The sequence below is a fragment of the Mytilus edulis genome, chromosome 2 (assembly GCF_963676685.1).
Source record: "Mytilus edulis chromosome 2, xbMytEdul2.2, whole genome shotgun sequence".
NCBI lineage: Eukaryota > Metazoa > Mollusca > Bivalvia > Mytilida > Mytilidae > Mytilus > Mytilus edulis.
This window is the reverse complement of record NC_092345.1, coordinates 101,834,691-101,846,935: the sequence shown is the minus strand read 5'-3', so window position 1 is coordinate 101,846,935 and position 12,245 is coordinate 101,834,691. Positions and strand designations below refer to the sequence as shown.

The 12,245-nt window shown below is 33.3% G+C and overlaps 1 protein-coding gene across 1 annotated transcript; it reads left to right on the top strand.

The window, feature by feature from the left end:
* The first annotated feature begins 582 nt into the window (after positions 1-582).
* On the top strand, positions 583-11,840 carry LOC139513693 (uncharacterized). Its single transcript, XM_071302407.1, has 5 exons — positions 583-718; positions 6,081-6,258; positions 9,042-9,190; positions 10,058-10,178; positions 11,575-11,840. The coding sequence occupies exons 1-5, from the start codon at positions 679-681 to the stop codon at positions 11,741-11,743; spliced, it is 657 nt and encodes a 218-aa protein (XP_071158508.1). The 5' UTR covers positions 583-678; the 3' UTR covers positions 11,744-11,840.
* Positions 11,841-12,245: the final 405 nt, after the last annotated feature.

Sequence of the window (12,245 nt, the reverse complement as noted above, 5' to 3'; positions counted from 1 at the left end):
TTTTATCAGGCTAAGTCGGCTGCAGTTAAAATGATTTTATTAAGGTTATATTTCATAACTTCCCAGTTTTTCCTGAATAAAGGTTAAGATTGTAAACATATTTTAAGCGCCATACCCTCCACTTGTGTCAGTTGTGTAACAGCACAGCATAAGAAAAGACTGTAAGAACCAGCTGTAAATAATTATCAAAGGTACCAGGATTATAATTTAGTACGCCAGACGCGCGTTTCGTTCACATAAGACTCATCAGTGACGCTCAAATAAAAGTAGTTAGCAAGCCAAACAAGTACAAAGTTGAAGAGCATTGATGGCCCAAAATTCCGAAATGTTGTGCCAAATACGGCTAATGTTATCTATGCCTGGAATAAAAAAATACTTAGTATTTCGAATAATTCATACTTTTGCAAACAGTAAATTTCTGGTTGGATGTTGTTTCATATGACACACATTTTAACCTAACTAACAACAACATATTATCAATATATATTAAAACTGGGCAATAAACTTTTTTCAAATGTCATAGACATCTCACAGTTATTATGATTGTAATAGTTGCTTTTATATTTCAAAACCTAATATATGCCATTTTTAATTCGAGTTTATTTATATGTTTAATAGTATATATACATCCCCTTATAAGAGGATCCTCAACAAAGATAGACATTTGATTGTTCAAAGATGATGTATTTTGTCAAAATGTTGGTTTTGATGTTAGCGTGTAAGTTAATTTTAATTTAATTTTTTTATCGTTGTTCGTTCTTTTTTATATTTCTTTATTAGAATTAAAAGGCTTGATATATACGTTTATTGTTCATTTAAGTTCTTACTTAATCTTACTAAAAAATTGAGTGGAGAGGGCTTACATAGGCTATGCCTGTAGCCCAATCCAATTCAATTTATTTGAATAAAATATTGTTTAAACTAAACTAAAAAATTCTTATTTGTTATGCGGTAGCTGAATTTCAACCCTATGACTAAATTGCTATACCTATAAATATCAAAGATACCAGGATTATAATTGCCATGTGATTATGGACTTTCCGAATTGATTTTCCTCTAAGTTCAGTATTTTTGTGATTTTACTTTTTAATACGCAAGACGCGAATTTTGTCTACATAAGACTCATCAGTGACGCTCATATTAAAATAGTTATCAAACCGGACAATTACAAAGTTGAAGAGCATTGAGGACCCAAAATTCTAAAAATCTAAGTTTTGTAACCGGAAATTTATAAAAATGACAAAATAATTGATATTCATGTCAACACCGAAGTGCTGCCTACTGGGCTGTTGATACCCTCGGGGATGAAACGTCCACCAGCAGTGGCATGGTCCCAGTGGTGTAATTAGTTATCAAAGGTACCAGGATTATAATGTAATACTTTAGATTAGCGTTTCGTCTACACAAGACACATCAGTGACGCTCAGATCAAAACCCGTACTTTTTTCTTGGTCAATAAATACACAAAAGTTGTCAATTAGGATTCAAATCTCGTCAAAGATGGTAAATATGTATTTCACAAAGATGGAGGTAGAGTTTATCATCACATCATCCATTCAATTAGTCCTTAGTGGTACTAAGCAATCAAATGCAAATGAAAAACTATTGAACAACATCATCTTCATTCATATTTGAATGTTTTGTCTAGAACTATGAATAAAATACCTGACAAATTGCTGCTACGGTCAACGCATTCACCTTATTACCTTTTATTTCACTTTCTTTAAGGGCCTCGCTGGCCCTGAGGTCTAATTAGTCGACCTACTGTATCACTAGCCTGTCAACACTGAGATTGTGAGTTCCAATCCCCCACGATGCAGGTGCGCTCGACTACAATCTTCATTCTCTTAGATTGCTAGTTTTCCTTACAGAGGTCGTAGTTTTTACTGCGGGCATGCCGGCTTCCTTCATTAATAAAAGCTGACCGCCACGAAATAGTACAATTAGTGCTGAAAGTGGCATCAAACAACAAATACATTGAAAATTATACCCTCATAATGCTTGACTATTTTACCGACTGATTTGTCAACAAACAAATTTTCATTTCAATTTGTACTAATTGTGCATCCCTATTTAATGTCTTGTATGTGTAATCATATGAATCAGAATCCTACAAAGATAAAAAGACAAAAAACATTTTGCAAAGTTTCTTAATTTTGCTTTCATAAATATTAATGGTAACCTGTCATTTCAGTGAGTTTTTGTCAGTAAACTTGATATAAAAAAAGTATTTATTTGACAGAACTTTCATGGTATTACTAATCATTGGAAAATTTTATATACACAGTAGTAGTATACCTAAAACAACAAGGTTATTTTTCATTTGCCTGTGTATATTATGAAAACTGGTTTTTTTTCAAAAGTGATTATTTTCTAAGGGTCATTAAGTATTTCGCGGTGGTGTCTTGCCATGGCTTTGTTTGGACTTGTTTGTTTGTTTTTTAGCCTTGAATGTTTGTCCGTAATATTTTATTAACTATGTATTTGCATTGAGGTATCGCAGTTCATATGGTATAACCGTTTCACAAATGATATCGGATATGTTCCTTACGTCGTAACTACAATCCCCTTCCCTTTCATGAATGTGACCTACCGAATTAGACTATTTACCGGATTTGTTATCACATAAGCAACACGACGGGTGCCACATGTGGAGCAGGATCTGCTTACCCTTCCGGAGCACCCGAGATCACCCCCAGATTTTTGGTAAGGTTCGTGTTCATTCCACTATTTTCTACATTTGAAAATGCCTGTACCAAGTCAGGAATATGTCAGTTCTTGTCTATTCGTTTTTGATACGTTTTGTTATTTGATTTTGCAATGTGATTATGGACTATCCGAATTGATTTTCCTCTAAGTTCAGTATTTTTGTGATTTTAATTTTTGTTTATTCTTTAGTTTTTAATGTTGTGTCATGTGTGCTGTTGTTTGTTTGTCTTTTTTAATTTTTAGCCATGGCGTTGTCAGTTTATTTTAGATTTATGAGTTTGACTGTCCCTTTGGTATCTTTCGTCCCTCTTTCATTGTGTGTTAATTTACGTTTTTTGATTGAGTAAAACCTTCAAATTGATATTTTATCGTGTGTTTTTCTATAATGCGATGTTATACTATTGTTTCAGAAAAGGGGAGAAGGTTTGGTACCATTAAAACGTTTAATTCCGCTGCAAATGTTTGCACCTGTCCTAAGTCAGGAATCTGATGTACAGTAGTTGTCGTTTGTTTATGTAATTTATACGTGTATCTTGTTTCTCGTTTTTTATATAGATTAGATTGGTTTTCCCGTTTGAATGGTTTTACACTAGTAATTTTGGGGCCCTTTATAGCTTATTGTTCTGTTTGAGCCAAGACTCCGTGTTGAAGGCCGTACATTGACTTATAATGGTTTACTTTTATAGATTGTTATTTGGATGGAGAGTTGTCTCATTGGCACTCACACCACATCTTCCTATATCTACCAAACCTAGAAGGTCTGCTTAATATCTTATTCTTTTCTAGTTAATTGACACTGATAGACGAAATCAAACAAGAATGTAAAGTAAACGTGATGTTTATATTTATTTGCAATTGTTCCATTTCGCAGCAGTAATACAACCTTTGTCCAATCATATTGTGTTTACTTATCTACGTTATAAAAATTAGAAGATGTGGTATAATTGCCAATAAGACAACTCCCCACCAGAGACCAAATGACAGAGAAGTTATAAACTATAGGTTACCATGCGGCTTTCCAGAATGAGCAAAACCCATACCGCGTATACGTAGTCAGCTTTAGAAGGCTCTAAAATAAAAAAAAATGTAAAACTAACGACCAGATTTATGTATAAATTTATAAACGAAATACAAATATAAAATATACACAAATTACCATGAAGAACGTCTGAAATCGATACTTCAACAGCTTTACGGTCACCATCACGGGTTGACCAATACGATATGTTTGTGTCGCAGCTCACTAACGACATGTATTGCGGTCTAAGATCTTCAGATACCAGAATAATCGTCTGATTTGTTTTACCATCGATTATATCCTATAATCGATTACTCTTTATATTGTGCTTTAATCGGTATCAAGTATCAGTGGTTAGGGGATTGTGATCATAGATGGTATTTATGGATAACTCAAATCGTTATGTGCACAATTTTTGCTATCATTTCAGAAAAATAAGAAAACAAATACCCTAGTTAAGATAATTTAGATGATTTCAGCTTCACAATTGTGAACTTTCTATTTCTATGTAGCAATATTCCACCAGCACCTGCATACGGAGTATGTATCTCTCAGGTGAACGACTATCCAGGGCTTGTTATTCCTATCATGTTTTCCTTGACAGAGGGTTGATCCTCTCAAGGAAGCTATTAAACCAATAGTTCCATTTGGTGAAGTTTAAATCGTCCCTTCTTAAATTGTACGGACACCAACACGAGTTGGTTGACTGTTATGAAATATCTGTTTCACAGATGATAGTAGATAAGTTCCAAATATCACAACTACAATCCCGTGCCCTTTTCCTAAAATTGTACTTACCAATTTAGACTTCTTACCAGGTTTGTAAATAAATTAGCAACACGAGGGGAGCCACATGTGGAGTAGAATCTGTTTCCCTCCGGAGAACCTGAGCCCTTAGTTTTTGGTGGGGATCGTGCTTCTCAGTCTTTAGTTTTCTATGTTGTTTTTTGTACTATTGTTTGTCTGTTTTCTGTTGTCTGGGGGTCTTTTTCTTTTTGCGCCATGGTGTTGTCAGTTTATTTTCGACTGATAAGTTTGAAAGTCCTTTTTGTATCTTTCGCCTCTCTTTTATAAGACAAGGCGCACGTCACAGAATATGCTTGGAAATCCTAGTAAAGATATATATATTTACCCTTTTTTATTGTTATTTACAATTACAAAGTATAATTAAAAACCAATTCGTCAAAGAACAATTGAAGGTCTTTCCACCTCGATAATAAGAATCGATTTAAAAACAGTGTTTGAAAAATGTCACTCTTGTTCATGTTATTTATTACTTCAAACTGGTATTAAAAAAAAAACAATTATTTTTTCATAGGAGTAGTCTGAAATAGGCTACTTCCGGTAAAAAAACGGTCATTTCCGGTTGAACTGGTACATGATAAAATGTCTACAACCAAATGCAGAAGACCGAATTGTTTTATAATGAACCAGTTAAAATTTTAGCAAAGGTCAAAATCTATAACATCAAATTGACCTTTGACCTTGACCTCAATATCGAGGTCATAGGTCAGAGATCTCAAATCAAAATACTCCAGGTTAATCACTTGTTTGATTGTGGAGTAATATTTATTTAAATACATAAGGGGAGAAAACTCCTATAAGGGTTGACTAAAACACTTCGACTTAAACGGGTTAAAGTTGCGCCCTATTGTAAACAGTTATTTGGCAAACACATCATATTAATTGTTACGGTTTCTTTTGAATAAAGATAACAAGCAAAATTCAAAAATGAGAACATGACCTTGACCTTTGACCTTGATCTCAATTTTCTTCAAATGGACGAAGGACTCCATATCAAAAGACTTTTGCCTCTACGACTAATAATGTGTGAATTCATCCAACATATCGCCTATCTTAAATTTTCAAATGGAAATACCTCCCATAAGATGTTTCCGATCACTCCAGTCAAAATTAACCAAATCATTCTTAAAAGTAGACGAACAATTTGGTGAAACAGTTTGTTAAAATCTTTTACGGTTTTAGAGATATAGCGATAACAATAATATGGGGACGCGGGGAGGTAACTCCTATAAGAATAAGTGTTCGGTCACACAGGGTGAGTTTTGAAAACCCCCATTACTGTAAAACATCATTGGCCAAAAATCCATTCGATAGGTTGTATGATTGAAAAAATCTCAGACGGCAGAAGAAAAAATAAATAATCAGAAGAAAAACAAAAGGTCTTTCCACGAAAAGTGGAAAGACCTAATAACGTAAGAAAAAAGTTCTTGATAAAGACACGTGAAGCATGTTACTGAATTTGTTTGGTTTTTGGTTAAATTAAGGTGTTAGGTTTATTAGTTATAACGTGATTAAATGACGTCTACCCCTGTTATCATTCTCATTGTAGGTTTTGCTCAAGCAGTACCGCCACCCATTCCTTCACAAAGATGTACAGAAAGAATTGGAGAATTAGCAGAAGAATTCGCTTCACAAGAGACAATACCAGATTTTGAAAGTTATGTACAAACAGATAGATTGACGGGAGGGTATAATTTGGATCCAAGAATGGTAGATGATTATTGTGGGTGAGAATTCACTAAAATTAAGTTTTCTCTTATTCTCAAATATTTTCAGCATATAGCGTTTCTCATGGATTTTCGTGCTATTTAGAATGCAATTTCCATTCAAAAATACATGCATAGTACAAATTCGTATGACGTCCATGCTAAATCATATGATCTGACTATATGGTCGCTGAAATGCGATAATCTGTGGCGAAGTGCGATGGTCCTTTCGCTGATGTACAATGGCCCATATGACACGTGATTCGATTCCTAGTTTAAAATTTACATATGTCCAATTATTATGAGAGTTAAACAAGTTTTAAAGTAAGTATGTATAAATATCAAACATGCAATGTTTTCTCCAGTTGCGGTAAAAACCATCTCCCGGTGATCTATCTCATTTCCTGTCGCTCAATCACAGCAGCCGTTTATATGTTTCACTTATTTTTCTTCACTCTGACTTATATGTATTTCAAACAACTTTCACGTTTCAGTCATTTCAAAGATTGTAAAGGACAATAACCTTCGTATGGAGCTTCTATAATTTCTGAACGATTGTACGAACGATAGCTTTTTTTTACTAAGCTATTTACTATCAACACTACACCGTTACAAATAGGACAGGAAATGCAATGAAACGTATAGAAAACATAGAACATTTAGTCTATCGCACTGCAGCATTACTACCATCTCACTTTGCTCAAGAAAACAACAAGATAACCTCACAATGCCATCATCGCACTTCAGTTTGACAATCGCAGTTATGAGTACCATTGCGGTTCAGAATCTTATATAAAAAAAGCACAAATATATACGACAGACGTTCTAAATCCTATAACTTTATATAACACCGTACTGAATTCACTCATTGCATATACTGTGTCGTTAATTAAGCCCAACAATGTTTGCTACTGTAGACTGCGAGATGTTGGATTGATTTTAATTGATTGGTTTCAACTTCATTATTACTAGAGAAATGTTTTCGTTGTCTTTGATCTTTAAATAACAGTCGTCTAATCGGTTATTTTACGAATGTTTCCTATTCTCCATTTTGACATTTAAACTGAGGTGTTAATTCTCTTGGCAGTTGATGCATACATAGTAGGAGAGGATTACCCTGTCGCAGCAACGAGGCTTGGTCATTTCTGGATTCAAATTTTCGTTTTTGATTTGTCTTTATAGTAAACCGAGTCAACAACACATTACTCGCAGGTATCTGTATTGAAATAACGGTCAACGGTCAACGAAATAAATTATAACGTCCGTTAAGCTTTCGAAAAAAAATATCACTTGAAACTTCGACATTCAGTTACTATCATAAGTGCCTTGTGAGAATAGTTATCAAAGGTACCAGGATTATAATTTAGTACGCCAGACGCGCTTTTCGTCTACATAAGACTACAAAAGACAAAAAAGGATGGTTTTGCGATTAATAATATGACTTAAGCATAACTATTACTGCTTAAAATTGTTCCTGTTCAACGTGTTCCGCTAAGGATATGCTTTTCAATCAAGAGCTTCTAAGATCACCCATTTTTGTTTATATGTTGTTTAACATGTAGGTTTTGTGGACTGTTGTTTGTTTTTTCGTCGAGTAATGGCTTTGTTATTTTGTCTTAGACTAATGACCTTAACCATACATTTGATCATCTATTTCTAAACGTTTAAATATGCATGTGATAAAAGTTTTTGTAAAGTTGATAAATACATGGGGAATTTGTTTGTTGGTGAGGCAATTTCAAAAAGACAAACTGAATTTATAGAGAGAAAAAAACATGTTAATTGTTAACGTGGTGCCACTGTATGTATATTGCACCTAAATTTATTATACTCATTTCTGCTGAATTTATCAGATAGTCATATCTAGTCGATTACGGCATATTACACTTCCATAACACAAAATTAACTTTTTTAGAAGTCAAATTATCAAGTCATTTATTGTCGATCCTGCAACTTTTGTTGTAGAAAGCTCGACATAGGGATAGTGATCCGGCAACGGCAGGGGTGGTGGCAGCGACGGCGGTGAATTTTTGGAGTTTGAAGTTTTGGTGGTCAAGTCCATATCTCACATACCATAAGCAATAGGTCTAGTATATTCGGTGTATTGAATGATTGTAAGGTGTAATGTCCAACTGGCAGGTGTTATCTGACCTAAACCTCATTTTCATGGTTAAGTGGTTATAGTTAAGTTTTTGTGTTTTGGTCTGTTTTTCTTATACTGAATGCAATAGATTTACTATATTTGGTGTATGGAATGATTGTCAGGTGTACGTGTCTAGCTGGCAGGTATCATCTGAGCTTGACCATATTTTCAGTGGTCAAATTTAAGTTTTCGATATTTGTTTTTTTTTATATATAACGCTATATGCAATAGATCAACTATATTTGGTGTCTGGAAATATTTTATGATGTGCATGTAAGCTGTTCATCTGACATTGATCTTAATTTCATTGTCCATTAGTCAATGTTAAGTTTTCTTGGTTAAGTCTGTTTCTTAGAAACTATAAGCAATAGGTCAACTATACTTAGTGTATTGAATGATTGTAAGATGTACACGTATTTCTTGTTGGGTTTATATGACCTTGACCTCATTTTCTTGAATCATGTTAAGTTAATGTGATAGTTGTCGTAAAGGTATATTTAGGACTATCAATATAATATTAATGATTATTCAAGAAGGCGAGACATTTCAGCGTGTGTACTCTTGTTAATTACTGGTGCTAAGTAGACATTTCAGCGTGTGTACTCTTGTTAATTACTGGTGTTAAGTAGACATTTATTACAATTTAAGTTTTTCTGTTTAGCTTGTTTCGCAAGATTGTTCCATTTTACGAAAACAACATCGCAGCTTTGAGAATTTTGTGTAACGCTGAACGACTAAGACGTTATTTGGAGGTAATGGCGCATATAAAGAACATTGGCATGTCATTTTGTGAAGACGAGAAAATGAAAGGTAACGTAACGACTATATAAAAAAATGTTATTATTCTCTTTGATTGAGAGAGAGAAAAAATGTTTTACGCTAAATAGATTTTCTTTTTATAATAACTGTAAACAATAGGGTTTAGAACGGAATTATTGTGAACGATGTATGAAGACATGAACCTAGCTGTTCACGTCTCAAGTAATTGTCGATTGATTACATAATTGTTGCTTTTCGCAATCGATGGTTATAGATTAACCTTTATTCCAAAGGGATCAACATGTTTCATTTGAGGATTGTATATTGAAATATATATTTGAGAAGTAATGCACCAGTTATGTTACTTAGATAGCTGTCAGTGGAGCAATGAGTCTTATGTTGATATACATAATCAATTGTGTCACTCCCAAAGAAAAGAGGGACGAAAGAAACCAGAGGGACAGTCAAACTCATAAATCGAAAATAAACTGACAACGCCATGGCTAAAAATTAAAAAGGACAAACAAACAAACAATAAGTGCACGATATTTGTTTCTGTCTATAGTTTTTTTAACAATAATTCGTCTACGAATTACAGGAACTGTAAATTGGGTTGAGTGCGCGCAGATTCGTCTTCATACTTATGGATGGTTAAAACGGTGAATTTGTTTTTCATAGCCGATAGTCATAAAAGAAACACATATTAGTCAAGTATCTGTAACATTAATCATTTGGTTCTTTTTTTACGTTTAGCACAAGTCTCTTTCCGTTTATATAAACGTTGCTTCCCATACTTTTTTGACGTTTAACACAAGTCTCTATCCGTTTAAATAAACGTTGCTTCCCATACTTTTTTACGTTTAACACAAGTCTCTATCCGTTTATATAAACTTTGCTTCCCATATTTTTGTATTACAGATGCAAAAGCCCTTTTGACATGTTCTAGTAACAACCATATATCACAACATGCATTTGTTGGTTGTATTAAAGGTGCCACACGTGGTTTATCTTTTAGTATACCTGATTCCCTCAATTGTGCGTAAGTATATTTGCCATTTCTAATTCAAGTGAATGAAAGATTTTAATCAATTGAACAAACATGAATAGCTGCTTGATAAAATCCAAATAAACTATTTCCACGACTGCGGAGAGTAATGACATTATGTGTCTAACATAAATGATCTACTTATTTCAAGCTTCGTGTATACACATTTCTTGAAAGAGAAAACACAATGTTGACTGCTGTACCCCTATTTGACATGTTTAAATACTATGTCTGTTTGTGAACCCATTGTTGTCAATATAATGGAATTTTTTATGCACTACAGTCATACAAGTTTTGCTAGCTATCAATTCTGGTTTAAGAAAATGCTAGTACCAAGTCAGGAATAAGACAATAATTATTGTTATTCATTTGTTTGGTGTTTTTAAGGTTCTGCTTTTGACATTTGACGAGGAACTTCCGTTTTCAATATTACTTCGGGTTTGGCATTTCTGTTATTTGCCATTTATATGAATTATGTATTTATCTTTTCAATTTTGAATCTGTAGTTCGTTAATCTTTTCGAAAGTTATAAGGACGCCTTCATTGTTTGGTCGACGTTTTTTGAATATTTATATCAAATATGACTGTCATTTTTGTTCAACTTGTCGGGCTACAATCCCGTCCCCACCACGGCGATTAAAAACATCACTCCTCTTTCTTCTGGCTGTCATATTTTGTGATTGTGATTTATCAATTATAAATGATGCTGTCAATCTTATCTATCTTTCGATAACAATAAGATTGATAAGGGAAATGAATTACTTGTATTTAGGTATCACTTCAATTGGTACTCAGATTTATATAGAAGCAGTCTTTTATTCATAAACAAAATCCATTGCTTATTCGCCAAAATATCAAAGCAAATGTAACTTTGAATTCGAACGATGATGTTTTTTGTAATACAGAAAACATGTACGCTATTTCAACGAATCAAAAACATTTGTACATGCTACAGAAGAGTATCGTCATTATATGTATTGTATAATTTAACTGAAATTATCAAATTGTGTAAAAATATAAATAATCAGTCTAGTATATAGTCAATAAACAGTAAACGCTATTTAAGCTTTTCTAAATGACCAATATCGTAAAACTAACGTCTGTGTTCACTGTGTATATCTTTCCTTGATGTGGGGCTTTGCAGATGTAACAGCGTCTGTCTATAGAACTTCAAATTCTAAGTGAAAAGTAATGCAACAAATAAGGCATGCCAAAGTATATTGTTTATGGCAGTTTTAAAAAAGGTTTAATGGGTTTGCAAGAATTTTCTGACTTTTCCCGTTATATTTCTGAGAAGGAAGTCACGAAAAAGCAAATACTGCAATGAAATAATAAAACAAAAAGTGTACACATAAATGAGAAAGTTTATTGTGTGTTTTATTTTTTGCAGAGAAGACGATCCTAAATCTTGGTTCACATCTTTAGTCAACAGCTTTAAGTCATGTAGTTGTCAGTTTGATTCGTGCGCACCAGAAAGTACAAAGTCAATAACAGAAATGTTCACAAGTCATCTAGATGACGTATGTCTAATTGTTAAATATGTGTCACTGGCACAGTAGCGTATCACAACCTCGGATTTTAATCAGATTGTTTTCAGTCAACAATATGAAATAACAACATTCTGAATAAATAAAGTCTAAAGAGAATTTAAATCAATCTGTATCTTTTTTTCTTTTTTTGTTATCAAACTACGTTTCTTTTATCGTTTTAGTTCGAACCCCCCTGCGTTCTTTTTTGTACCGCTTTCTTGACCGAATTGAAAAAGTACTAATAATATATGTTTGGAGGAAAATATTACGAAGAACAAAGTGTTTGCGTGCCAGAACTTTGGGAATCATTTTTTGCTTTTTAATAGACATTCGTCATAAGTCGAAACCGAAACCAAGACTTTTTCATGGAGTGATTAAAATTCTCATCTTTTAATAATAGTATACAAAAACAAATGCATGGCACTTAAAGTTTTTATTTCGTTTTGTATTTTTATTTAGAATACTAATTTTGTCCCTGTTTTGGTTGTGTTCAGGACTTAAGGTTTACATGAGTTGTTTTTTTATTATTGTT

Bases quoted from the DNA above. Each gene is read 5' to 3' on its own strand.
- LOC139513693 (XM_071302407.1), top strand. From the start codon at position 679: ATGATGTATTTTGTCAAAATGTTGGTTTTGATGTTAGCGT. The intron at 6,259-9,041 runs GTGAGAATTCAC...TTTTCTGTTTAG, and splicing joins ATGGTAGATGATTATTGTGG to CTTGTTTCGCAAGATTGTTC. The intron at 10,179-11,574 runs GTAAGTATATTT...TATTTTTTGCAG, and splicing joins CCTGATTCCCTCAATTGTGC to AGAAGACGATCCTAAATCTT.